The sequence below is a fragment of the Thunnus maccoyii genome, chromosome 5 (genome assembly GCF_910596095.1).
Source record: "Thunnus maccoyii chromosome 5, fThuMac1.1, whole genome shotgun sequence".
In the NCBI taxonomy this organism is placed as follows: domain Eukaryota; kingdom Metazoa; phylum Chordata; class Actinopteri; order Scombriformes; family Scombridae; genus Thunnus; species Thunnus maccoyii.
The window spans coordinates 4,197,408-4,222,869 of record NC_056537.1 but is presented as its reverse complement, the minus strand read 5'-3'; the positions used below and the strand labels follow the sequence as shown (position 1 = coordinate 4,222,869).

Here is a 25,462-nt window from a genome sequence, read left to right as displayed (position 1 = left end):
GAATATATATATGCAAGATCACATTCCTGGTTGATTATTTTGTAACATGAACGCTGTATTCGACTGATTACCTCGCGGTTGTCATGACAAAAGATAAAATATCTTCCCACAGTTGTAAGATCCTGTCTGTGAGGATTATAAACCTCTGTGCAGTGTTTTGGTTTCTGATAAACCTTCAGACTCATTAATCTGCAGCTCCAGCTGGACTTCCTGGATCACGTTTCATTGTCTCACCGGTACTTTAAACAACACATCACCGCCAACGCAGTCCCGTGATGTTTTAACTCAGGGCTGTTGTCAGTCTGAACTTCCGCTAAGAAGATTAAAGTTAAAATCACATCTTGAAAATGTCTTTCAAATGTTAAAACACCAGCTGGGTGTTTCACTGTATCAGCTGCAGTGAGGAGCTACGTGACAGTAAAGTTAAGACAAAATTTAGTCGTCTTTAACTTTCACTCTTAAATGCCAGTAAAGCTGATGATACATTACAGCTGCTGTCATTAACCTGGATTTATGTTAATTTCGTCAGACGACATCACAATTAACAGAATATAGATTTTTATCAGCCAGCTTTCTGCCTCTTTCTTCACCAGATGTTGGCTGGGATGCACTTTGCCAACTGAGAAGCTGTTTTTTTTGTTGTTCAGGTCATTTTAAAATGAAACAGCTCAGTGTTGATGTAGTCTGAGACTGTTGGACCTCTACAGGACTGCTTGAATGGTTTTCCTGACTTTACTTTTAGTATCGACAAACCCTGTCATTAAAAGCCTGAGATGAGAGCACAGTTTGGGCTCCGGAGGGTTAATTACCTGTGCTGTCTTCAACAGGTGGTCAGTATCATCGAGTCTCGGGCCAGAGGTCTGGACCTGCTGGCTCACAACTACTACGAGCTGCTCTACGCCTTCCACATCAACCGACACAACTACAGGAAAGGTAATCTCACTGACGGTGACTCTCTGTCTCAATAAAATAGTTTGAAACCAGTCGTACTCACTAAACAAACACCAAAGACCTGCAGGACACCTTTCTTACAAATGTGTTAAATATGCAAAATCCTGCTTGTGTGTGTGTTTGTGTGTGTGCAGCGGCGACTGTGATGTTTGAGTTCGGGATGCGTCTGGGTCGAGAGGTTCGGACTCACCTCGGCCTCCAGAAGCAGGTGAACTGTTACCTGGCTTCCCTCAACTGTCTCCGTCTCATCAGACCAGAATACGCCTGGATCGTCCAGCCCACCTCAGGAGCTGTGGTACGTACGGGCGCACACACACACACACACACACACACACACACACACACACACAAAAACATCCTTTTTTATTATAAGTCTTGTTGATGTGAATTAATCTGGGTGTGTTTTGTGTTTGCTGCAGTACGAGCGTCCAGGAGTGTCTCCAAAGAGGAACTCTGATGGAGATTTTGCTTCTGAACCAGGTGAGATCAGCTGTCTTCATCAAAACTTTATCAGCACCCGTCGCTGCTGACAATTAACTGACATTGAGAGTAATTAACTGGCAGGAAAGCAGGACCGGACTTCTTTTAACAGTTGTCATTAAACCCATCTTTCACCTGTCCTCAGTCTTAATAGAACTTATGGTTATTTAAAAGTTAGTCTAACAATAATCAAACTAAAACAACCCACTGGACTTTTTCTGTGATGGAGTTAAATGATGGTTTCATCCAGTCAGTTTCTTCTTTAGTTTAATTCAGTGACAGTTCTCCTGTGTGGAGAGAGCTCCCTCTAGTGGGCGAGGATGTAATACCACAGATGATCATACTACATATTATACAGCTTGAAAGCTCCAAATATAAAGATCTACAGCTGCATGAATTGGTCCATTAATGGATCAGTTGATCAACAGGAAAGCTACTTAAAGCCAATTTGATAATCAATCAATGTTTCAAGGGTCAAGTTTATTTGTACAGCAGCTTTTAACGGCAGATATTTCAAAGTACTTTATGTAAGATAAGAGAAAAATAAACAAAAGACAATATAGAGCTAAAAATAAGCTAAAAGACCTTTTAATCTGTGTGTGTCAGGACTGAAAGCAGCTGCAGTGTTTTAATCTGTTCATCTCTTTGTTGTGTTTGTTTCCTCCTGCAGTGAAGCGTCAGGTCGACATCCTGGAACTCAAGGACCTGGAGAAGGAGTACATGTTGGCTCGCAGCCGCCTCACGCTGGCCCAGCACCACCCTCCATCTGCTGCCATCGCTGGTACACTGCTGCCTCCTTTACCTTCAACACCTCCTTTACATTCAACACCTCCTTTACCTTCAACACCACCTCCTTTACCTTCAATAACACCTCTTTTACCTTCAATAACACCTCCTTTACCTTCAATAACACCTCCTTTACCTTCAACACCACCTCCTTTACCTTCAACACCACCTCCTTTACCTTCAATAACACCCTTTTACCTTCAATAACACCTCCTTTACCTTCAACACCACCTCCTTTACCTTCAATAACACCCTTTTACCTTCAATAACACCTCCTTTACCTTCAACACCACCTCCTCAACCTTCAATAACACCTCCTTTACCTTCAATAACACCTCCTTTACCTTCAACACCACCTCCTTTACCTTCAACACCACCTCCTTTACCTTCAATAACACCCTTTTACCTTCAATAACACCTCCTTTACCTTCAACACCACCTCCTTTACCTTCAATAACACCCTTTTACCTTCAATAACACCTCCTTTACCTTCAACACCACCTCCTTTACCTTCAATAACACCCTTTTACCTTCAATAACACCTCCTTTACCTTCAACACCACCTCCTCAACCTTCAATAACACCACTTTTACCTTCAATAACACCACTTTTACCTTCAACACCACTTTTACCTTCAATAACACCTCTTTTACCTTCAATAACACCTCCTTTACCTTCAACATCGCCTCCTTTACCTTCAACACCGCCTCCTTTACCTTCAACGCCTCCTGTACAGCTGACTCTGGAGTTAACTGGCGTCTCTTTGTGTCCTTGCAGGCAGCGCCTCGGTAGTGGAGATGGTGGCCTTATTGGTCCAAACGGGACTGTTTGACTGCGCTCTGTCTCTCTGTCAGAGCTTCAAACTGGCGCTGACGTCTGTCTTTGAGGGTTTGGCCTTCAAGTAAGTCTCGTATTACCAGAGCGAGAAAATCACCAACTGTAACTGGTAACCAGAACCAGATGAACACAAGACCGCATCACTCTGTCATCAACATTAATGTCTGTAGTTTGTTACAGACACGAATACAAAAATAATCATCTTTGTTTGGATAACAGTTGTAAATGTAGAGTGAGGTTTATTAATTTAGTTCTATAAGTACAAAATCCTGATATCTGATGTCTCCTGTCTGTTGATGTCTGTTAATGTCGTCTATTTATGTCTGTTGTCATCTGTTGATGTCAATGTCGTCTTTTGAGTCTGATTGATGTTTGCTGTCTGATGTCTCCTGTCTGTTGATGTCTGTTAAAGTCATCTGTCTGTTATCGTCTGATGTCTGTTGTCATCTGATTGATGTTTGCTGTCTGTTGTCGTCTGTTGTTGCAGGTGCATTAAGCTTCAGTCTGGAGGGGAGGAGTCTCAGAATGAAGCTTGGAGCTGGTTGGCTGCTAATCAGCTTTCATCTGTCGTCAACACCAAAGAGTCCAGGTGTGAACAATATTAATATTGTTAGATAATAATAATATTAATCATAATGATTACAGTATTTAAAGGATTTCATGGATTTTAAATTTATTTTAATTAATTATCTTGATAGCAGATAACAATTTAGTGATGCTTGTGTCCATAAGGAAACAAATGTTTTTAAATTTATCTTTCAATATTGAACAGAAGTTTCTGATGATGATGACTTAAATATAAAATAATATTCAGATTTCCACCATTAAACTGACCTGACAGGTGAAGATAAAAGTCACAGTCATGATGCGTCTGATACAGACGTTACATTTAGTTTATATTTATGTCTTTGAGACTCTGCACTGTCAGAAATGTGTATTTATAGTTAAAATAATTATAAGGAGGCAGAATATTTGTAAAAACTGATCAATAATAGAGAAGTTTCTGTGTGTAAACTTGCGTCTGTTTCTTCTTCTTCTGTCTGTTCAGCGCTACAGACGAGGCGTGGCGACTGCTGGCCTCCTACCTGGAAAGGTATCCCTCCACCAACGGACAACACCACCGCTGCGTCATCAGCAAGCTGATGTCACATGGTGTCCCTCTGCCTGATTGGCTGGTCACGTCTTACAAGGTGAGAGTTCAGCCAATAAGGTGCGATCAGGAACAGCAGAGCAGCAGATAACTGATCGATCGACAGCTTGTTACAGCTGTGATGTAGATCAATAAAATGTTTGAGAGTTTTTGTCTGTTGTGGATGAAGGTTTGTTCTTATTCAGATTATTTGTTGTAAAAATAATGAAACTCAGTAAATTTAAAAGTATTTAAATAATTTTACAGAGAAATAAACAAATAAATGTTAAGAATTGAGAATGAAAGTTAATCTTAACATCTTAAAGGAGAAAGAAAAGAGCTTTCAATGGTCTTAATCATTACAACCAATGATGAGATGTGGTTGAAAGCTCAGGAAAAAGCCTGTAAATGGCCCTGCTGTCCATTAAAAATAACATTTATTGATTGTTTCCCTTTGAAGCAGCAGTCTGTGACTTCTACTGGACTGTGTCTGGTTCAGGGCTGCAACTAATGATTATTTTCATTAGTAATTAAACTTTGATTATTTTCTCAATTAATAAATTAGTTGTTTGGTCCATAAAATGGTGAAAAATGTCCATCAGTGTTTCCCAAAACCCAAGATGACATCTTCAAATGTCTTGTTTCATCCCGACAAACAGTCGACAACCCAAATATATTCAGTTTACTGTCATAGAAAACTAAAGAAACCAGAAAATATTCACATTTAAGAAGCTGGAATCAGAGAAATTGGACTTTTTTTTTTCTTGAAAAATGACTCAAAACATTAATCAATTAATCAACTAATCGTTGCAGCTCTAGTCTGATTATTTCCCATCATGCACTGCGTTGTGTGTAACGCGTTGTGTTTTTTTGCAGGGAGTGGATGCAGCCGCTCTGCTGCGTCTCTACCTGAACTACGACCTGCTGGACGCAGCGGCTGAGCTGGTGATGGAGTACGTGGACGCTCTGCTGGGGAGAGGACACCAGTACTTTGGAATAGAGGTACACAGACACAATACAGATGAGCTCAGTTTACTCATGAAAGAAGGTTTTAAAAAGTATTATTTCCTGTTCAAAGATGTTGAATATTGTTTACTTCCTGCTGTAATATTAGTAGTTTTTTTTCCTGTCTGTTTACGGCTGTTGGGAAACGTTCTACATCTATAAACTACAGTGAGACGGTGCGACAGTGGATTGTGATGCAGGAAGCTGTTTAATCCTCTCTTTTTTTTGACTGTGTGTGTGTGTGTGTGTGTGTGTGTGTGTTTTTAACAGAGGCCTCTCTCTGCAACGTCAGCGTTAGTCTGGCTGCCGTACACGTCCATCGACCAGCTGCTGCAGGCGCTGAGCGAGACGCAGACCAACACCAACGTGAGTCATCGACACTTCCAGAGAACTTCAATTTCAACACTTTTGTTTCTCTGAACGTTACAGGCTGAACTGTAAACACACTTCCTGGTTATACAAATCTATTTTTAGTCCGACATTTGCAAAAATAATAAGACCTGCATCACTAGCAGCAGCTTCATCATTATATCACTTTGAGCACAGACGGCAGAAACTGAACGTCTGCTCGTTAATTAATTAATCTGCAGTTTGTATTTATGTTTGTTTGTTTACAAGACATCAGTCTGACATCTGCAGATAGAGACAGACAGCAGGACATCGACAGGTGTAGTTTACCTGGATGATGAGTTGGTGTCCTGATTTATCGATCAGGCTGATATCAGCTGATCACAGATCAATCGGTATCAGTGTTTATGTCAGCTGACTGATAACGGTGACTGTTCGGTGTTATTTTTACACTGTAAAATGTTCCAAACTGTTTTTAATCCGCTGATAAAAAGTCAGAACTAACATCAGTGAAGAACAATGTATTTCCTGTTGCTGCTTCACAATAAAAGCCACCGCTTGTTTGTCCAGGTGAGGTCTTTTATTGTGAAGCAGCAACAGGAAATGATGAGTCAGCAGCAGTTTAATAGAGAAGTATTGGTTAAAAAACCAAAGTTATCAATCAGATAAAGTATCAAAAGTAATCCAGAGTGTGTTTTAGATATTATATTATAAGAGTAAATAATATGTTAAAGGTCTAAGAAGTGTTCAGACTGCAGTAACTTCCTCCTCTTCTACATGAATGAACCGTTTTATTCATGAAACCTTCTTCTTCTTTTGTTTTTTTTTTCAGATTTACAACAAACTTCGAGACAAACTGGATGATTATCACAAGCTGGTGGATCAGACGAGCCGACGACGACTCCTCGCTCGTTAAACTCTCGACAACGGGAACAGAAATATGACATCATCAGACTGTCTTTGTCGCGCCGCATCTCAAACGTGTTCGTTTGAAATTCACTTTTTTTATGGACGTTTTTGTTTGTCAGGTGTAAAATCAATAAACTGGTTCACTTATTAATTAATGTAAATATTCAGCGACTCGTGCACGTGGTTACATATATAAAAGAAAAGGTGGATTTGTTTAGTTTTTATAAGCATATTGTAATAATGGTCTTTTTGTACGGTTTTCCAGCAGATTTGTTGTAAATTGTGATGAAATTAAAAGTTTTCCTTCATTTCTTTGAGTCTCTCGTCAATAAACTGAATCAAAGAGAGAAAGAATAACAGATACCTGCTCTCAATTTAATAATTTGTGCTCCTGATTTAGTAATTTGTGCTCCCAGTTTAGTAAAATTGATGCTCTCAACTTAATTAGGGCTTTCAATTTAGTAATTTGTGCTCTAAATTTGATCATTTGCCTGTAATTCTCCTTCTTGTAAAAGGCACCAAATGCATTTATTCAGCCAGAAGTTTGACGAAAGCGATGAAGACGTTTCCCCTTTAACTTCATCAGTTATTGATCCAAGACAGCCAGGAAACGCTCCACAACTACGGATGTAATAAGAGACTATAATACATGTATAATGTGTTTACGGCCTTTATCCCGTAGAACAAGTGTAAGGGATCTGAGAGACAACAGTTGTGTTTAAGTGTCAACACATATCTTCGTCCAAGATCAAAATAAAACCTTATTAACCCAGAAGAACCCACACAAGTGTCACCAACCCTTCAAATGTTCTGGTTTTATCCTTGATTTTAACTCATGAAGTCCCGAAGTGACATCTACTGAACATCCTGGTGCAGTCATGTGACAATGTGTGTACCCATGACATCACTTCCAAAACGGCAGTGTGTTACTAAAGGTAAGTTTCAACCCATTTAACAATTCTGATGCTTTAATAAGACGTCCTGTATTACATTTAACCTGTTCTCACCACATTTCTTAGACACACTAGTTAGTAAATATCGTTGTGACGTATATGTGACATTACAGATCTTTGACACTGAAGGTAGAAATGTGTTGCTTGTGGTCTGTTTTATATTCCCCATCATTTTCCTTTAAGGAGAACTGGGTCCGGGGTTCTTATGGGTTAAATCCAGGTGATCCATAGTGAAGATGAACGCAGGATGAGAGAACGACACGAGGAAGAATTCAGTTAACTCGAGAGCACAAATTATTAGATCTTGAGTGTGAATTAGTTATTTTTTCCTTCTTGTTCCCTCTGAGGCTTCACAGATCTCTGAATTCAAGTGTGTTTTTAAAAATTTTACCAAAACTATCTGACCTCAGGGTCCTTTTAGTAGCTTTTCAAACTAACTTTTGTCTGATGAAGAGTCGTTTATCTTAAAATTAGTCAAACTCTGAGACTCTCAGACCAGCTGCTCCTCCTTTTAACTACCAGACCAGATCAAGAGTGAATCTACGTCAGCGGCACACGACGAGATGTTTGATGTCAAGAATATTAACTATTATAGAGATTTCTGATTAGATTCCAGGGAGATATTGATGCTGTTGCTGCTCTACAAACAATAATTAGTGAATAAATTCTAATCCTGTTCTGAATTTATTTTAATAATTTTCAAGAATACATTATTTTAGTAATTAAACCAATAAGGAGCATCAATAATACTACAAGTGTTGATAAAATCCAAACGATTCTCATCCTCGTATCTTATAGTCGGTCTGTTGAAGCACAAAAACAGACGTTAACTTTAGAAGATTGATTTGTTAAACTGTGACCGATGAATCCTCAGATCATTTAAACAGAGAGCGACTGTGAATCGTGTCCTTCATCACTGACACTGAAGTCGCTCTCAGAAGGATCAGTGTGAACATGAAGAACGACGACAGCGACCAGACGTCTGAACATGATGAGCTTCATATCAGCAGCAGGACTGTTTGTTCTCTCATTAGCATTAAAACCACACTGAGGCTGTTTTATACCTTTAAACTGACTGGATCCACACTCATCCTCCTCCTCCTCCTCCTCCTCCTCCTCCTCCTCAGTGGAGTCACAGGTCAGGGGCTCTTCAGCAGGTGGATGCTTGTTGTCATGGAGACACACTTCCTCCCTCTGATCCAAACTGCTTCCCTTGAAATAAAAACCTGAAACGTTTCCTTCAGTCGTGACATATTTACTCTTCAAAATAAAACTTTAAAGGATCAATCTGCTGATTTTATATATTTTTCGTATTGTCAACAAATCTAACAATAAACCAACAATAAACTATCTACTTACAAGTATAATGTGTGTATCTAAAGCCTGATATATCTGATTCCTCTGTGCTGTAGACACGTTCCTTCATTATAAAGAGTTCGGTTACTTTAGTTTATTTAGAAACGTCTCCAAAGACTAATAACAGTGATCAAGTTTTCACTCTCTGGAAAGTATTTCCGTGTCAGGAAGAGGACGCGGTTCTCAACGACGCCCGTTTCTTCACACTCAGACGTTGTTAATTTTGTCTAGATGATAATCCTGACATGTTTTTTGTGGAAACGACGCGTACGAATTAAGCGAGAGTTTCACAGATCTAGGGTTACCTAGACAGACACGCGCTCGGTGGCTTCTTCCTGACACACGAATACTTTCCAGAGACTGAAAAACTCGACACCGTTATGAGTCTTTGGAGCCTCGTAATGAAGGAACGTGTCACCCAGTGCAGCGGTTTGGCTCACTGATGAGTTTTTAAACGTTTTTGGACACAAAGACAAAGGAATAAGATGTTTCAGGCTCTCTCACACACACACACACACACACACACACACACACACAATACTTGTAAGTAGATTCATTGCTGGTTCGGCTCCAAACAATAAGAAAAATAATTCTTTAAACTCTGGCGTCTTGCATTTTTCACAAGCCAAAAAAATCACCAGAAGAAAAGCCGATCAGCTTTTTACAAGAAGAGATTAGACGGAGCGACGCGTCCTCGTGTTTCAAATGATTCAATCTGAACTCAGATTAAAACAAATTAAAATGACTAAAAAGTCGCCAGTAGACAAACTGGTTTCCAGCACCGAGAATCTGACCAGTAAACAGAGCTTCAAAAATTAAGATTGGGGTTAATATGGGATTAAATTTGTATCATAATAATTGAACAAAATCTCCAAAGAATCAAGTAAAATGAATAAATCGAAGATGATTAACTTTCAATTCATACGTTTTTTGTTTGATTATTATGACACATATTTAATCCCACAGATTAACGAGGTTAATCTGCAGTAATTTAGTTCCTACAGTCTAGAAACACACTGATTTTAAACCTTAAAAAAAGAATCCTGTTGCTCAAATTATATAATCAGACGCTAAAAGTCAAGATGAAGAATTTAAACTTGAACAATCGAGTTACAAAAAGATAATCAATCAATCCAGTCTGAGAGGAATCGATCAGTCTGATCACCTGTCAAATGATCCTTTAAATAAGAAAAAGAAAAAAGTTCTGGTGAGAAACTTTTAAATTTTCTACCTGAAAATAAATAAATTTAAACTAAATATTATTTTTAAACTTTTCTTTTGCTTCTGTTCACTTAATATTGATCTATAAGTCACATGACTGATCAATAGAATAAAGCAGAGTGAGTCAGCTGGAGAAGAGTCGAGTCATGTGATCTCAACGTCTCTAATTATTCCTAATTAAAGACGGACTTGTTTCTATTGATTTAGATTAATACTGATTCTTTCTCTCTTTTCAAAAATAAAACCTTCAATCAATCACTTCTAATCGAGTCGACACACAGATGAAGAGTGAAGCGAGTCGTCTTCTCCACAGAGTACAAATAAAAACAGAACAGACATTTATTGTGCCAGAATCTACTGTACATAGTCAGAAACATAATGTAGTGTACCATGAACTTACAGCAGCATGTAGTGAATCATATAAAAAGAGCTAAATGGAATGCTTTGTTCAGTAATACTGATTTGTACCATATAAGGAGGAGAGGGAGGAATGCAGTCATCATCATCATCATCATCATCATCATCATCATCATCATCATCATCACCACCACGCTCTGTGCGGTGAAGAGGAGGTATCACGTCACCAGAGGAACAAACTGCTATACGTGTTCATCACCAGGTGACCACAGAAGAAGTCAGGTAACTCATTGTAAGACTTTCTCAGGCGAGTCTCTTCCTGCGTCTCCGCTGTGGACAATAAAGTTTGGTACTTGAAAAAAAGCACGTGTGTGTGTGTGTGTGTGTGTGAGCAGGTGAGGGGAGGAGGGGGGAGGGAGGGGGAGGAGGGGGGAAGGGGGCGGGGTCACACAGTGCTTTTGGTGGGCAGCTCCGTGCTGTTGTGCCGCGTCTTGCGTGACGTGCCGTCGTCTCGCGGCCGGGCCTTCTGCAGGTTGGACATGGCGGCGGTGCGCTCGATGTCGATGAGGGCGTAGAGCTCGGTGCGGCGGGTGGGGGTCGTGGGGGGCAGCGGGGAGGTGGGGGTGCGCGGCGTGTGGGGGTTGCTGCCGTCCGACGCGCCTTTGTTGCCACAGCTGTTGTCCATCTCCACCTCGATGTAGTTGAGCGTTTTGGGCGGCTCCGGGTGGCCCGGCAGCGGCGGCCGGCGGAAGTCAAAGTTGAAGATGGTGGGTCCGTCGGTGCGGCGGCGGGCCGTGTCGGGCCGGTGGGCGCTGAGCGGCGCCGTCACGTTCTCGGTGTTGACGTAGTTGTGCGAGGACTCGAGGGCGGCGGACAGCGGGTGGGAGTAGGAGTGGTGCAGCAGGCTGTGCTGCTGCTGCTGGTGGTTGTAGCCGTTGAGCGACGGCGTTTTCAGGCTGCAGTTCTCCTCCTCCTCCGAGCTCGGCTTCCTCGCCTCCCACACCGGCGGCAGCGCCGGCAGGTTCTCATAGTCCAGCAGGGCGGTGCGCCGCTGGGCTGAGTTGTTGACATTCTGCAGGTCGGGGGTGAGTGGGGGCGGGCGGTGGCGTCGAGGAGCCGTGGCCGGATTGGACGAGGAGCCGTTGGAGTGTAGGGGGGTCGGCTCGGCCTCAGCGGGGGCCTCCTCCGTGTGGCCGTTAGTCTCTCGGGGCTCCTCGACCTCCTGCGTCTCCTGCTGACGCTTCTCCTTCTCCTTCTCCATCAGCTGCCTCTGAACGGGGGTGGGGCCCAGCACGAAGCGCACGCCCTGCGGCTCCAGCAGCACCTGGGGCTCCGGCTGCGGGGGCAGGGCCGGCGGCTCGGTGCGGACCCTAGGAGGAGGCGGTGGGGTTGGCGGGCACTGAGACTGGGGAGAGGTGGGACTCTCCAGCGGGGTGGTGACGGTCAGCGGGCTGGGCTGCTCCTCCAGGAGCCCCGTGGTGTTTACATAGGTGTGAACCTGAAGCCACAAAAACTGCATTAACACAATCTCATAATCTAATAATAACACTACTGGTACTGTGATACTTTAACTACATGAAGCTGATAATACTTGTACTTTTACTGTAAAGTCAGCAGAAGTACTGCAGTCAGTACTTCATCTTACCGCTTCATCAGCCACCAGTAGAGGATGAGTGGACTCTTCTCCCACAGAGGGCAGACGGGTGCTGGCCACAGACGGGTGGCGGGTGGAGGGGTGAGACGGGGCCTCGCCCACAGAGGGGATCCGGGTCCCACCGTTTGGCACCGAGTACCCGAGAGCTACACACGCACACACACACACACACACACACACACACACACACACACACACACACACACACACACACACACACACACACACACACACACACACACACACACACACACACACACAGAGGGAGACACGTGCACTTTAATGTTTCAAGTATTCAGAAGAGGAAAAAGTAGAAACATGTAACAAACAGCGGTAATGTCAAAATGTGTGTATACCTGCAGGAGTGTGTATGAGGTGTGTGTGTTTATACCTGCAGGAGTGTGTATGAGGTGTGTGTGTGTACCTGCAGGAGTGTGTATAAGGTGTGTGTGTATACCTGCAGGAGTGTGTATGAGGTGTGTGTGTACCTGCAGGAGTGTGTATGAGGTGTGTGTGTGTACCTGCAGGAGTGTGTATGAGGTGTGTGTGTGTACCTGCAGGAGTGTGTATGAGGTGTGTGTTTATACCTGCAGGAGTGTGTATAAGGTGTGTGTGTGTACCTGCAGGAGTGTGTATGAGGTGTGTGTGTGTACCTGCAGGAGTGTGTATGAGGTGTGTGTGTGTGTACCTGCAGGAGTGTGTATAAGGTGTGTGTGTACCTGCAGGAGTGTGTATAAGGTGTGTGTGTACCTGCAGGAGTGTGTATAAGGTGTGTGTGTATACCTGCAGGAGTGTGTATAAGGTGTGTGTGTATACCTGCAGGAGTGTGTATAAGGTGTGTGTGTGTATACCTGCAGGAGTGTGTATAAGGTGTGTGTGTGTGTGTGTGTGTGTGTACCTGCAGGAGTGTGTATAAGGTGTGTGTGTGTGTGTGTGTGTGTGTGTGTGTGTGTACCTGCAGGAGTGTGTATAAGGTGTGTGTGTGTACCTGCAGGAGTGTGAGCGGCCTGGTGGTTGGGCTCCAGCACGGCCTCCTCCACCACACTGATGCTGTGGCTGTGCATCACCTCCTGCAGCATGTTGAAGATCTCCTCGGCTCGGGAACATTTGAAGGCGAAGATACCTGAAGACACCGCGGATACAAGAAAACACTCAGCTGCTGTTCAGCAGAAAAAATAACATCATCAAACTTCTCTTAACGATCCACATCATTACTAAACACCATGGAGTTTTGTTTAGTATGTAAACTAAAGAGAAAGCAGAGAAGACATGTTGAGGAGAACGCAGGTCTCTGTGCTGCAGATATTAGCAGACATGCTTCATCTCTCACCATCTCTCTCTAATCTCTGAAAACCTTCTACACAAACAGTTGGAGCCTCCTCCTGCAGACTCTTCACTGTTTGGACTCTTTCACTGGCAGTGATCTGCTGCCAGTTTCACTGTTTGAAGAGAAAGTCAGAATGTGGCAGAAAGCTGCTAAATGGACCAACGATGAAAACTCAGCTACGGATTTATCTTCTCAAAACTCCACATGAAGCCTGGAGTCAATTACTACACATATAACAATAGATATATACATTTTATTATCTTTTATACTCAGTTATACTGCTACTGTAATGACGAGTCGATTAACAGAAAGTGATTGTTTTCTAATCAGACGACAACTTAACAACAGACTGTTTTATATCAGAATAAATACATTATTCAAGTGTTTGTAAAGTAAAAATATGAGGATTTAATGCATTTCTCTGTTTTATATCATCATAAACTGAATTTCATTGGACTGTTGGTCGGACAAATCAAGAGATTTGAAGACAAAACCCCGGATTTTAAAGACATGTTTTGGTTTTACATAAACTTACAAAAATAACTGACAGATAAATCAATGATAATAATCATTGGTTGCAGCATTAATCTGTTAATTATCGTCTCAACTAATTAATCAGTCTATAAATTTTTTTTTTTTTTTAAAAAGTGACAACGTTATATTTTCTCTAAGCCAAAGGTGACGTCTTCAAATTGATTTTTTTGTCAGAGCAACAGTCCACAACTCAAAATAAAAAAAGATAAATCACATATCTTCACATTTGAGAAGCTGGAACCATCAAACATTTGATAGTTTTGCTTAAAAAAAACTCATCACTTAAATGATTAATAACTAATCAAAATAGTTCATTTTCTGTTGATGGAATAAATCGACCAATCAGGAAAAACACTGAGCTCTCACCAATGTTATGTCTTCATGTTTGACTCTTTATAACCTTTAATTATAATAAATATTATAAGTTAAATGAATCCCATTCACAGGAGCGAGGACACTTTAACAACAGAAATCATCATTACAGATCAAAAACATGCAGTGAATGATCAATAATGACAATAATCTGAAGCTTCAGCTCCCCGTCAGACGACAGGCTGGACCGAGGGAGGAACTACGAGGAGGGAAAAACCACAGTAACGGCAACACGTGAGGGACAAACCAGGCGACTGCACGCAGGGAGAAACAACACTAATACAGGCTTTACTTCCTGTCTCACCACACACTCAGTACTGTAATAATCAATACTGGACGTGTGATCACAGTATTGGCTGGTTGGGGGGGGGGGCGGATGAGAAGGGAACACACTGAGACTTACCGAACCCTCGGACCTACTGACCCCCTCCCAAACCCCCCGCTGTCTGCACGTCATCCGTATGACAGCGTGGGAATACAGCAGAAACATGTCAAACACAGTCTGACCTCTGACCTTTCCCTCTAGCGCCACCAGCAGGTTCACATTTCAACTCTTTATTCAAATATCTCAACTAGTTGATTCACACACCTTTGATCCTCTGACTGTTTCAATAGTTTAGTTTATGATCAAATAGCTGCAAAACTAATGACATTTAATTTAGTGCTAATTAGCAAATGTTAGCATGCTAACACGCTAAGCTAATATAGTGGACATGCTAAACATCAACATCTTATCACTGTGAGCACATCAATCATTTTAAAGATTCCTCTTCAGACATGTATTAAGACAAAAAAACTCTGCTTGGAACAATAATGTGTGTTTGATAAGTTCAAATTTACAACGTTAAAATCTTTAAAATGTCATCTACTCCTTCTACCTCATTAAAAATTCCACAATATATGAAAATACATTAAATTTCATCTCAGAAGTTTAACAGCTGGACACAAGATGTCTCCTACTTCACAGTAAAGTCCTTTCTCTCATTAGAGGCTTCAAGTTTCCACATCACACTTGTGTAAGGTGAATATCAACCACGACCGGCTTTCAAAACTAGTCGTGATGTCACAGATCCTGCTCGTAGGCCCCGCCCCTTAAAAAATCTGATTTTCAATGTGCTCGGAGAAACGTTCCACTTTCAGCAGATCAAAATAAATTCTGCACATGAAGCCCGAAGAACATGTTTTTTGAGTGGAGTGAGACTTTAAGATAGTTGTGTTCTGTGTGTTTACTGCTGAACAGTCTGAGCAGAAGACGACTTTCTTTCCTTCTTTATTACTATCTCCATATTGTTTAGATGATCACCTGCAGTTTTCTCTCTATATTCTTTCTCCGGCTGCTGTCTGTCAAGACTAAAACCTCTCGCCACTTCCTGTCTGCAGCCAGCCTCATCAACAAGGCCCGGGACCCCCACTGACCCCCCAACCCCCCATGGACATTACATGTTATATTAACGTAAAAACAATCTCACATCTGGGATCTTACATGATGCTTTACATTAACGCTACTTGTGTTATTATTATTATTAATAATTAATACACACTGCACCTACTGTTTACTCCTGGTCAATGTTTTCATTTCATCTCTTCTCTTCTATTTAATATTTTAAATTTAAACCTGTAGCAGCTCCTCTCACTTTTATATTATTTAGGATTAATTAACTTTGTGTATATATTTTTACGCACCACAACAACACCAAAGCAAATTCCTTTTATGTGCAAACCTACTTGGCAATAGACCTGATTCTGCTTCAACAAACACATCATCTTCCTTTTTAAACAAAGCACACATGAAACCAGAGCTGCTGCTGCTGCTGACTCTACTTAAACCAAGAGGCTGGACGCTACAGCCTTCATCTTCTGTCCTCCTCTTCCTCTCACCAGAATAACCTTGTCGACTAAAGGAGATGGACGTACCTTGACCCGTCTGGCAGCGTCGGCCGCTCTCAAAGGAGAAGAGGTTGGAGTCATAGCCATAGCGCCGTAGGCACAGGTAAGGCCACCTGACGTCGTCACGGCGATGGGTGTGGAGGACCAGCTCGGCGTCGGTCAGCTCCATCACACCAGAGCCCAGCTCGTTCCCATCGTCGTCCACGTTGATCACCTGGGTTTAACAAAATGAAAGAACACAAAACATTAAAACTGAACGACAACGACCATTTACAGGAAATATTCTTACTGGAGAAATCCTGTTGGGAACACTGGTCAGTGGAGCAACTAACTGATGTTGTGTCCACTTGTTTTTGTCATATGGAGTCGTGTTTCTGTCCAATATTCACTCTCTTTTAGCTGTTTTTACTCTCTACCAACTCCTGAGGGAAATATCTGGCTCTTTAGCTGCTAAATGCTCCACTATGTTCACCAGCTAGTCTACAGCTAACTGTGTCTGTTTGGTGCTGAGCAGGTAGTGTACAGCGGCTTTTTACAGCTTTTTCTCTGAAAACGACGCTATGAGAGCGCTGAGAGTGAACCAGAACAGATAAACAACAAGCTGAAACTCACTATAAAGCTCCGTAAAGCCGAGAGGAGCTGCAGAGTCACTGTAGGTTCATCACTACGAGCCACAACCAACACATTACACTCTGTTATCATTACAGAGTTTATCTAGTGTTTACTAGTGTGAGGACATATTTAGTGTGATAGGATGCTACACTGCCACACTGTTTACATTCTGAGCTAATGTTATTCTCTGTCCCAGAGGAGCATTTAAAATACACTAAACTCAACTAGAGCTGCAACTAATGATTATTATCATTACCGGTTCATTTGCTGATTATTTTGTTGCATAATCGTTCAGTCAATGAAATGCTAAAATAACAGCATTCACTGTTTTTAAGCCACCACAAAAAATACTTGAGAAATGAACAGATGTCATATATGACACAGAAAAACAGCAAATCTTCACATCCAAGCAGCTGAAACCAGCAAATATTTGACATTTCTGCTTAAAACGATTATTCGATTATCAAAATAGATACTGGATCATGTTCTGTTGATGGATTAATTGATTCGTCAGCTGATCGTTGCAGCTCCAGACTCAACAAGCAAATACAAACTGACACAAGAAAATGATCGTTCACGACAACACAACTGATCCATCAGTAAAAACTGTTTCCACCTGAGTGTTAAATGATGAAATGTGTTTTCTGCAAGTCTGTGCAAACGATTTACTAAAGGGCTCCTTACACCAGTTCATAGACGAGTTACTGAAACCAGCGACAGTTTAAACTCAGTAAATCTGATGAAATGATCGTATACATCCACCTTGTTTTGTTTTAATTATTCAAGAAAACTAAATCAAATATTCATAAAAAACTTAAAGCAGACACATGAAGCGTTCCTACTGTTTGACTACGTGGGCGTAAAATCAAACAGAAGCAAAGTGAGACAATGTTGAGGTGAAGCTCTGACAGAAAGAAGAAAAAAAAAAAAACCCCTTTGGGAGATTGAGAAAGAGTAATGAGCCGAGTTTGTGAAACGTCCTGACCACAGTCATTAGTGAATAATCCAGGGTGTGTGTTGACAGACTCCTCCTGACTCTGAGGTCGCTGTTGGGGCAGGCAGAGGCACGAACTCACCTTGAATTTACTTTGATGATTATCTGGAATTGACTCTTTCTCTGGACAGCTTAAACAGCTACCCATGGCTTCTTCAGAGCACCATCTGATGTCTGGTAGAGGGGGGGGGGGACAAACAAAAAAAAAAAGAGACGTTAAGAGTTGAGAGTTGATATTAAAGCCGAACGTGTGTGTGTGTGTGTGTGTGTGTGTGTGTGTGTGTGTGTGTGTGTGTGTGTGTAGGAGGTTTTGGCTCACCTAGATCCTGCCTCCAGTAGCCCTGGTTCCATCCTCAGAGCCTGAGGGACACTCATGCTTTTGTTGCTCTGCACACATGAACTGCACTTCTGGACACACAGATTCACAGATAACATGAGCAAGAGGAGGAGCTGCAAACATTTTCATTATTGATTAATCTGTTGCTTCATTTCTTCATTAACGAATGAATCATTTGAGCAAACATGTGGGCGACGTCTCGTTTCGTCCGAGCAAAAGACTAAAACCTGAACATATTATATATTATAATAGTTTAACCGTCACATATGACAATGAAAGGCAGCAAATGTTTAAGCTTAACAAGCTGGAAACAATGAATGTTTGGCTTTTTTGGGCTAAAAAATATGACTCAAACTCTAAACATGAGTGAGCGAGACGACTTGTGAAATCTACAAACAGTTTATACGTTCAGACAAACTCTCTGCCTGCGACGTGCTTCATCAGTTACTGTAGGTGCTCGTCTGAGGGCGGCTGGTACGTTTGAAAACATGTAAACGTGTGAAGGAATGCAACAAATTATTATTTTAATTATTGATTTATCGATGAGCTGTTGCTTGCTATAACAGAGTCAAAGAAGTGTGTTTAAACGTCTTGTTCTGTCTGATCAACATCCCGTAACTCAAAGATATTCAGTTTACTGTCATATATGACACAGAAAAGCATTAAATCATCACATCTGAGATGCTGAAACCAGCTCATTTTTGGGCGATTTTGCTTAAAAACAAACTAAAATGATTATAAAAATGGTTGTCGATTAATTAAGTCTTTAATTTGTTTGTTTTGTTCATTAAATTAATGACATAAATGACAAAGAAAAGCAGCAAACTTTCACATCTGAGAAACCAGAAACAATGAATCTCTTATCAAAGTAATTGCAGATTAATTTTCCGTCGATTGACCTATTGATTAATCATTGCAGCTGTAAATTTAAATGAACAGTTAATGCAGTGTAACGTTGATGTGATCTGACCCACTTGGCCGGTAGATCAGAGTTTTACTGGCATCTTGTATATTTTTACTGGTCCGGCAGCCAAAAAATGAAAATAACTCTTATAACAACCATCATTTTGATGATTTATTCATTGTGTACATAATATCTACGACAGTGACGTTCCCTTAAGATTTAGTTACAGATATTTAATGTTGATATACGACACAAATATAAAAATATAAAATTAGGCACATATTGGATCAAATTCTCAGAGAGAATTTATTATAATAACATTTCAGTGAGTGTGGATGATCTTGATAATAAACTCTTGTGTGCAGAAATGTACTCGTTAAGATATTTGTTTGTGTTTTCAGTCGAAGCTCCTTCTGTCTGCTACAGACACGGAGCTGAACTGTTTATTATGTAGCGTCCTGTGTTTGTTTCGTGGACCGGTAAATATGACAATGAGTACGACGGATGAATGATGCCAGGGCGGGAAAGATCGTGTTTAAAAGGGATTTACTCATGACTCTGATTGGCCGAGCCAGTGACGGCCAATCAGTCCATCGGTTATGTGTAATGTGCACATTATTTTCTCATTTAGTCTACAAACTGACAGAAAATTGTGAAAATGTCAATCACAGCTTTGCTGAAGTCCAAAGTAAAGTCTATAAACTCAGTTTACTATGATAGTCGGACAGCTGGAAACACAACTGAAGCTCAAACCTGTGAATTTATTTTAAATTTTTCCAATAAAAAAAAAAAAGAATTAATTGTAAATTAGCTGCTGATTAACCTTCTGTTGATGGACTGATGTTTCAGGACTACAGATGTGTGAACTGCACAGGGATGAAACGAGGGATGGGTATGAAGAACTGGTACTGAACTGGTACCAGTCTGACTGATATATTGGTCAGCTGATATTATCGGTCGATATCGGTCTATCACAGATATATCGGCATCGGCGTATATGTTGTCTGATCTGCACCGATATTTGTTTTTATTTTGTATATTTGATCCTTTTTCTTAATTCAAGTTTAATATATATGTTCATGTTTTTTATTTATAGTAATTTATAATCATTGAATTTCCAGTGAATTTCACTGTTTCATTTGTTATTTTATACAATAAAATTTATTGTTAAACTGTAAAATATCACGCCTCCATTACATATCTTTGTCACAAGTGTTTGATAATCACATTTAATGGATCACTGCAATTTTTTTTTATGTGTATATATATATATATATATATATATATATATATATATATATATATATATATATATATATATATATATATATATATATATATATATATATATATAAGATTATCAGCCAATATATCTTTACTTCCTAATATTGGTATCGGCCCCAAAAACGCAGTATCAGTCCGGACCTGGTCAGTACCAAAATACTGACGAGCTCCTGGACAAATGGTAATGCACCCTAACGCTGGTTGCCACCCGCCATAAACCAGAAAGATGAAGAAGAGGATGAAGAAGATACTGCTGCACAGGCAGCAGCAGGCCGAGGGGACCACCGCCAGCCAGGGTGAGTCTGAGACGGAGGAAGGAGTGTAACATTGCCTACACTAAACATCACCCACTAACGACGTAGCGTAGTTAGCACGCGTTAGCTCGGAGGGCTAACTCGGCTTGTTTATATTACGTGAACGTCGCTTTTCCCCCCCCATCTACCAATCGATTGGTTGAAGAGTCGACCAAGATTTTCTTTGGTTGACAACAACCCTGATGGTTATAAAAATAAGTCTGCAGTTATTCACTTTCCACCAAATTATGGAGAGTAGTCTCAATAAGAGTATTGATAAGTATCAGTATTGATAAGCAGCACCAGTATTGTTAAAATGATATCTGTCATTAGTTGAAACCACGGTTTAGTTTAAGAGTTGATTGTAGAGCTGCATCTAGTGATTATATTTCATTATCAATTACTTTGTTCATTATTCTTCTATTAATTAAGTATTTATTAAATAAAATGTCATAAAACACTGAAAAATGTCTTTTGGTTTCTCAGAGTGCAAGATGACCCGTCCGACCAACAGTCAACATATATTAAGCAGCGCTGCAACTAATGATTATTTTCATTATCAATTTAACTGTTGATTATTTTCTTTATTAATCAATCACCAGTTTGGTCTATAAAATGCCAGAAAACAGTGAAACATGTTGATCACTGTTCCTCAGAGCCCAGCATGACATCCTCAAATGTCTCATTATTCAGTTTACTGTCATAGAGGTCTAAAGAAACCAGAAAATATTCACATTTAAGAAGCTGAAAGAGAATTTTTCTTAAAAAAAAAAAAAGCTCAAAACAATTAATCATTATCAAAATAGCTGTCAATTAATTTACTAGTTGGCAACTATTGTAATATTAAGTTCATAACTACAGATAAAAGCAGAACATCTGAGATATTAAATAAGCTGTAACAGAGAATATTTGAAGGTTTTGATTAATAAACAGTTAACTGACTATCAAATCATTTTCTGTTGATCAACCAATCAATTAATCAACTAATCACATCAACACGAGTTCATTGAAAGACATCAAATCTGGAGCTGCAACGATTAGTCCGTTTATTCAGATCAAAAGTGAAAGTTTACGGTAAAACAGATTATTTTTAGCTTCTGTTGGTCGACCAAAACAAACTGAAGACGTCACTGTGGTCTCTGAGAAAACATGAAGACATTTTTCACTACTTCTTCACATTTTATTAACAAAATGATTAATTTATAATAACAATAAGTGTTAATTTGCAGCCCCTGGTGCAGAAACATTAAATCCTAATTGATGACTTGTAGGGATGGTAGTATTATCAATTAATCTGTTGGTTATAGAGCTGAAATTAAAATGAATTTATAGTTTAATAAAAGTTTCTGAAATGTGAAGATTTGCTGCTTCTCTGTGTTAGATTATTGTGAACGGAAAGTCTGTGTTTGGGACTGTAGGTCAGACACAAAGAGCCTTTAGAAGAAGCCACTTTGGAAAATAGTGAGAAAACGTCCTCCAACTTCCCAGAATCCAAAGTCTTGTAGAGCAAAAGTTTCATCAAAAAAATAACAGTAATATTGATCGTGAAAACAATTGTTGCAGCACTAGTCGATTATTTTTTTTTAATTAACCAGCGACAGTCTGAAACCCAAAAGATACTCAGTTTACAAAGATAGAAATCAGAGAAAAACAGAAAATCTGAGACGCAGCAGACACTGACATCTGAGGATGGATGTATGTTTGTTCGTTCACGTATTGATTAATCAGCTGATCCTCACAGCCGTAGTTGACTGACAGACACAGAAACAGTGAAAAAACCTTCATTTGTTAGTTCCAGCTTTTTTTTTTTTTTTTTAATATTTGAGATGTTTGTTTTTCTCCGGCTCATATCGCAGCAAAGTTTTAGGATTTTGGACAGAAAACACAAACTTTAGGCATCGCTTTAAAGGACGAGTTCACAATTTTTTCTAGTGTGTCTTAAAACAACAGTCAGGAGCCCAAATGAACAGTGAAACGTGTTTTTCTTGCTGTAATCATTCCTCCTGTTCATACTGACCCTTAGAAGATCCCTTCATAATGCACTTACAATGGAAGTGATGGGGGACAAAATCCACAGTCCTCCTTCTGTGTGAAAATGTATTTAAAAGTTTATCTGAAGCTAATATGAAGCTTCAGCGTCCAAATGAGTCAAATCAAGTAGATATCTTTCAACCTTACAGTCTTTTTAGCGCTAAAGTCCCTCTTTTTGGCCGGACAGCATCAGCAGGAGCAGCCCTATAACCGCAAATGTCCGTGACTGACTGAGTGATGAAGTTACACCATTGGTCAACTGAATGCCGCCACTTCCTGTATCTGTTTCAAAAAATCTCTGGCTGCATCCGTACTGACACGCTATTTAGTAAGCTAACAGTATGTGAATCCTCAGTATGAAACCAATAGTATGTGAATTGCATACTGTTTACGGGGAAATATTACAGTATGCATGCATATCCCATAATGCAATGCAGTAGTGACAACAACAACCTAACAGACAATGGTGGACAGTGACCAAGGCAGCTCTGGCGTAACGTCAATAACGCTTCAATTTAAGTGAAAGTAGATGGTTTCACTTTGCTAGGTGTGATATATTTCTTAAATTAGTTCAGACTTTATGGTTGGCACCGGCTACCATGGTTACGTGTCTCATACTGGCAAAGAGGCTCCCAGGAAGTGAGTATCCAAAAAGATACATACCACTGTTTATTCACACAGAAGTATGTTGAATGATTGTACACATATTTGGTGTGTAGTGAAGAGTATAATATGTGGTTTCGGATGCAGCGCCAGTGAAACAGAAGTTACAGCGTCTTTAGCTTCTGTACTGTGACGTATTTCCCAGTGAAACAGAATATTTGAGTGATGTACAGTTAAAAGAGGGATTTAAATCAAATGCTTCGCATTTGATTGGACTGCTGAGATCGGCAGGGCTTAGCAAGTTTAGCGCTATACGCAAATGCCGAGAGAAACGGTGCTACAGAGGACTGTTGGCTCCACACACACACACACCAAAACCTGTTGTTAGATCAGGAAGATGATGGAGAGATGAATGAATTAGACCTCAACCACACTGTTTAGGAAAGTTTTTGCCCACTGATATCCAAACACACATCTCTTCCCATCTCTCTCTCTATATTGCTCTGTTAGCTACTACGACCCACAAGCGGTCAAGTGTGGTTTTATATGATGGGTGCGGTTAGCTGGTCGCCCAAAGTCATATTTGATTGGATGAATTTTTGTAAGCGCCCCTGACTTCAGGATGAATCATCAAACATTTGAAACCGTTTTACAGGAAGAGAGGAAAGACAGGGATTTTGATGTAAAAATATTCAAAAATGACTCCTACATATAATTGGCATATAGCAAGAAATAACAGAGCAGTTAACACAGGATTAGAAGAAGGAAAATGTATTTTTCATTTCACGGGCCCTTTAAAAGCCCTCTAGTGTTTCATACATGGTGCAGCCACATACTAGGTTTTGACCTAGCCTTGCTGTTACTGTATTTCCACCACAGCTCGACAGGAAAACACTGTCCAAGGAAACACAAAGAGGGAATTTAATGCTAAAAAAGTAAAAGTAAATGTGGCAGATATCCACTTGATATGACTAACTCAGACTGCTGAAGCCTAAAATACACTTTTAAATGCATTCTGCACAAAATGACTGTGTGGACACACTGTGGATTTTGGCCTCCATCACTTACACTGAAAGCACATTTTGAAGGGGATCTTTTAATAGCCAGTATGAACAGGAGGAAAACCTCTTTCACTGTTCATATGGACACCTGACTGTTGTTTTAGGACACGCTTTTAAAATTGAGATCCTAGCCTTTAAGCTCTGGTAGCTTGTCACTGGCATTTCACATAACTTTACACATATTATAAACTACATTACTGCCTATAAAATGAATCAGTTTAATCAGTAATGACACTGCAGGCCTGTTGAACATGCCTTGTGATAGCAGGTTTAATTAAGTCTGTGTAGGACACAATGGGGCAGCATTACTCTAGTTTTCACTATCACTTTCCAGTAACTAGTAAACGTCCATACACGGTGTGTGAGCGGTGTGTTCCCAGTTAACCATGTATGGGTGTTTACCAGCCGAGCTGCTCGGCAGTCAAATAAACACAGAAATGAACAAATCAGACACCAGGAGCAGCTGTTCAGCAACACTAAGTCACTCAGGCAGCACTGCTAACTAACTTACACAAGTTTGGACAAGTTAAGTACAGCGGCAGCTACAGTTTGGAGTAACTTTGTGATTAGCCGGAGCTTCATTCCCCTCAGTGTGGTGTGATAGTGTAATGGCAGCTAGTTAGCACAGAGCTAACTGACCTCTCTGCTGGTTGAATAAGCTAACACAGATTTCAGCTACCTAATTAGCTCCGAGGCTACAGTTAGCGTCCCGGGAACACCTCTCTAAATGTAAATAAACCGCCGATTTCATGAAGCCATACTTACAAGGCACCGTCAGTTTGTTGAATTAAAGCATCCAAACTTTTCGGACATTCAGACAGTTGTGAAGCAGCTCCGATTTCTCTCTGTCTCTCTCTCTTCCCCCAAAAAACGACGCTGGCCAGTTAACCCAACAAGCCAGCTAGCGTTAGCCCGCTGCTACACCAGCAGAGCCTCCATCTTTCCTCTGCGCTGCTAGAGCGCCAAAAAAAACAATCACAACTTCTTTCAAAGGTGTCTAACGCTCGTGTTTGCGCGAATGAAACAATAAAAAACGGTTTAAATCCATCGATAGTCCTCCGTGGTTCACTGCGGGGTGCGAGGTTCCGTCCAAATACACTTTTTCCTCCCTGAAAAGCAAGTTTGCTCGGGTCTCGCCGTCCTTTCTGCTGCTAGCCTGTTGGGCTAAATCACTGCAACTTGGCTAAACTTCCGAGAGTTCAGCAGGCTCAATGTGGTGAAGCCGCGGAGCACAGCG

At 40.6% G+C, this 25,462-nt stretch overlaps 2 protein-coding genes across 4 annotated transcripts in view; one reads left to right on the top strand and one right to left on the bottom strand.

Annotated features, from left to right (window-relative positions):
* Nucleotides 1-6,753, top strand: part of nup160 (nucleoporin 160) — a 29,825-nt gene extending 23,072 nt beyond the window's left edge. For both annotated transcript variants that reach the window (XM_042411352.1, XM_042411351.1), the window contains exons 25-34: nt 828-933; nt 1,086-1,246; nt 1,371-1,431; nt 2,102-2,212; nt 2,995-3,118; nt 3,542-3,643; nt 4,103-4,244; nt 5,060-5,185; nt 5,459-5,554; nt 6,369-6,753. In XM_042411352.1, coding sequence (XP_042267286.1) covers nt 828-933; nt 1,086-1,246; nt 1,371-1,431; nt 2,102-2,212; nt 2,995-3,118; nt 3,542-3,643; nt 4,103-4,244; nt 5,060-5,185; nt 5,459-5,554; nt 6,369-6,452 — 1,113 coding nt within the window. In that variant the 3' untranslated portion in view covers nt 6,453-6,753. The remainder of the gene's footprint in view (nt 1-827; nt 934-1,085; nt 1,247-1,370; nt 1,432-2,101; nt 2,213-2,994; nt 3,119-3,541; nt 3,644-4,102; nt 4,245-5,059; nt 5,186-5,458; nt 5,555-6,368) is intronic.
* A 3,537-nt stretch (nt 6,754-10,290) lies between these two features.
* On the bottom strand, nt 10,291-25,462 carry LOC121897080 (fibroblast growth factor receptor substrate 2-like). 2 transcript variants are annotated; one of them, XM_042411365.1, is made up of 7 exons: nt 24,991-25,462; nt 18,032-18,120; nt 17,795-17,886; nt 16,134-16,320; nt 12,975-13,109; nt 11,978-12,132; nt 10,291-11,830 (listed from the first exon to the last, which is right to left on the bottom strand). In XM_042411365.1, the coding sequence occupies exons 3-7, from the start codon at nt 17,858-17,860 to the stop codon at nt 10,778-10,780; spliced, it is 1,596 nt and encodes a 531-aa protein (XP_042267299.1). In that variant the 5' UTR covers nt 17,861-17,886; nt 18,032-18,120; nt 24,991-25,462; the 3' UTR covers nt 10,291-10,777. The 2 variants fall into 2 exon arrangements, with proteins under 2 accessions (XP_042267299.1, XP_042267298.1); XM_042411364.1 differs by having other exon boundaries at nt 18,032-18,112; nt 24,991-25,461.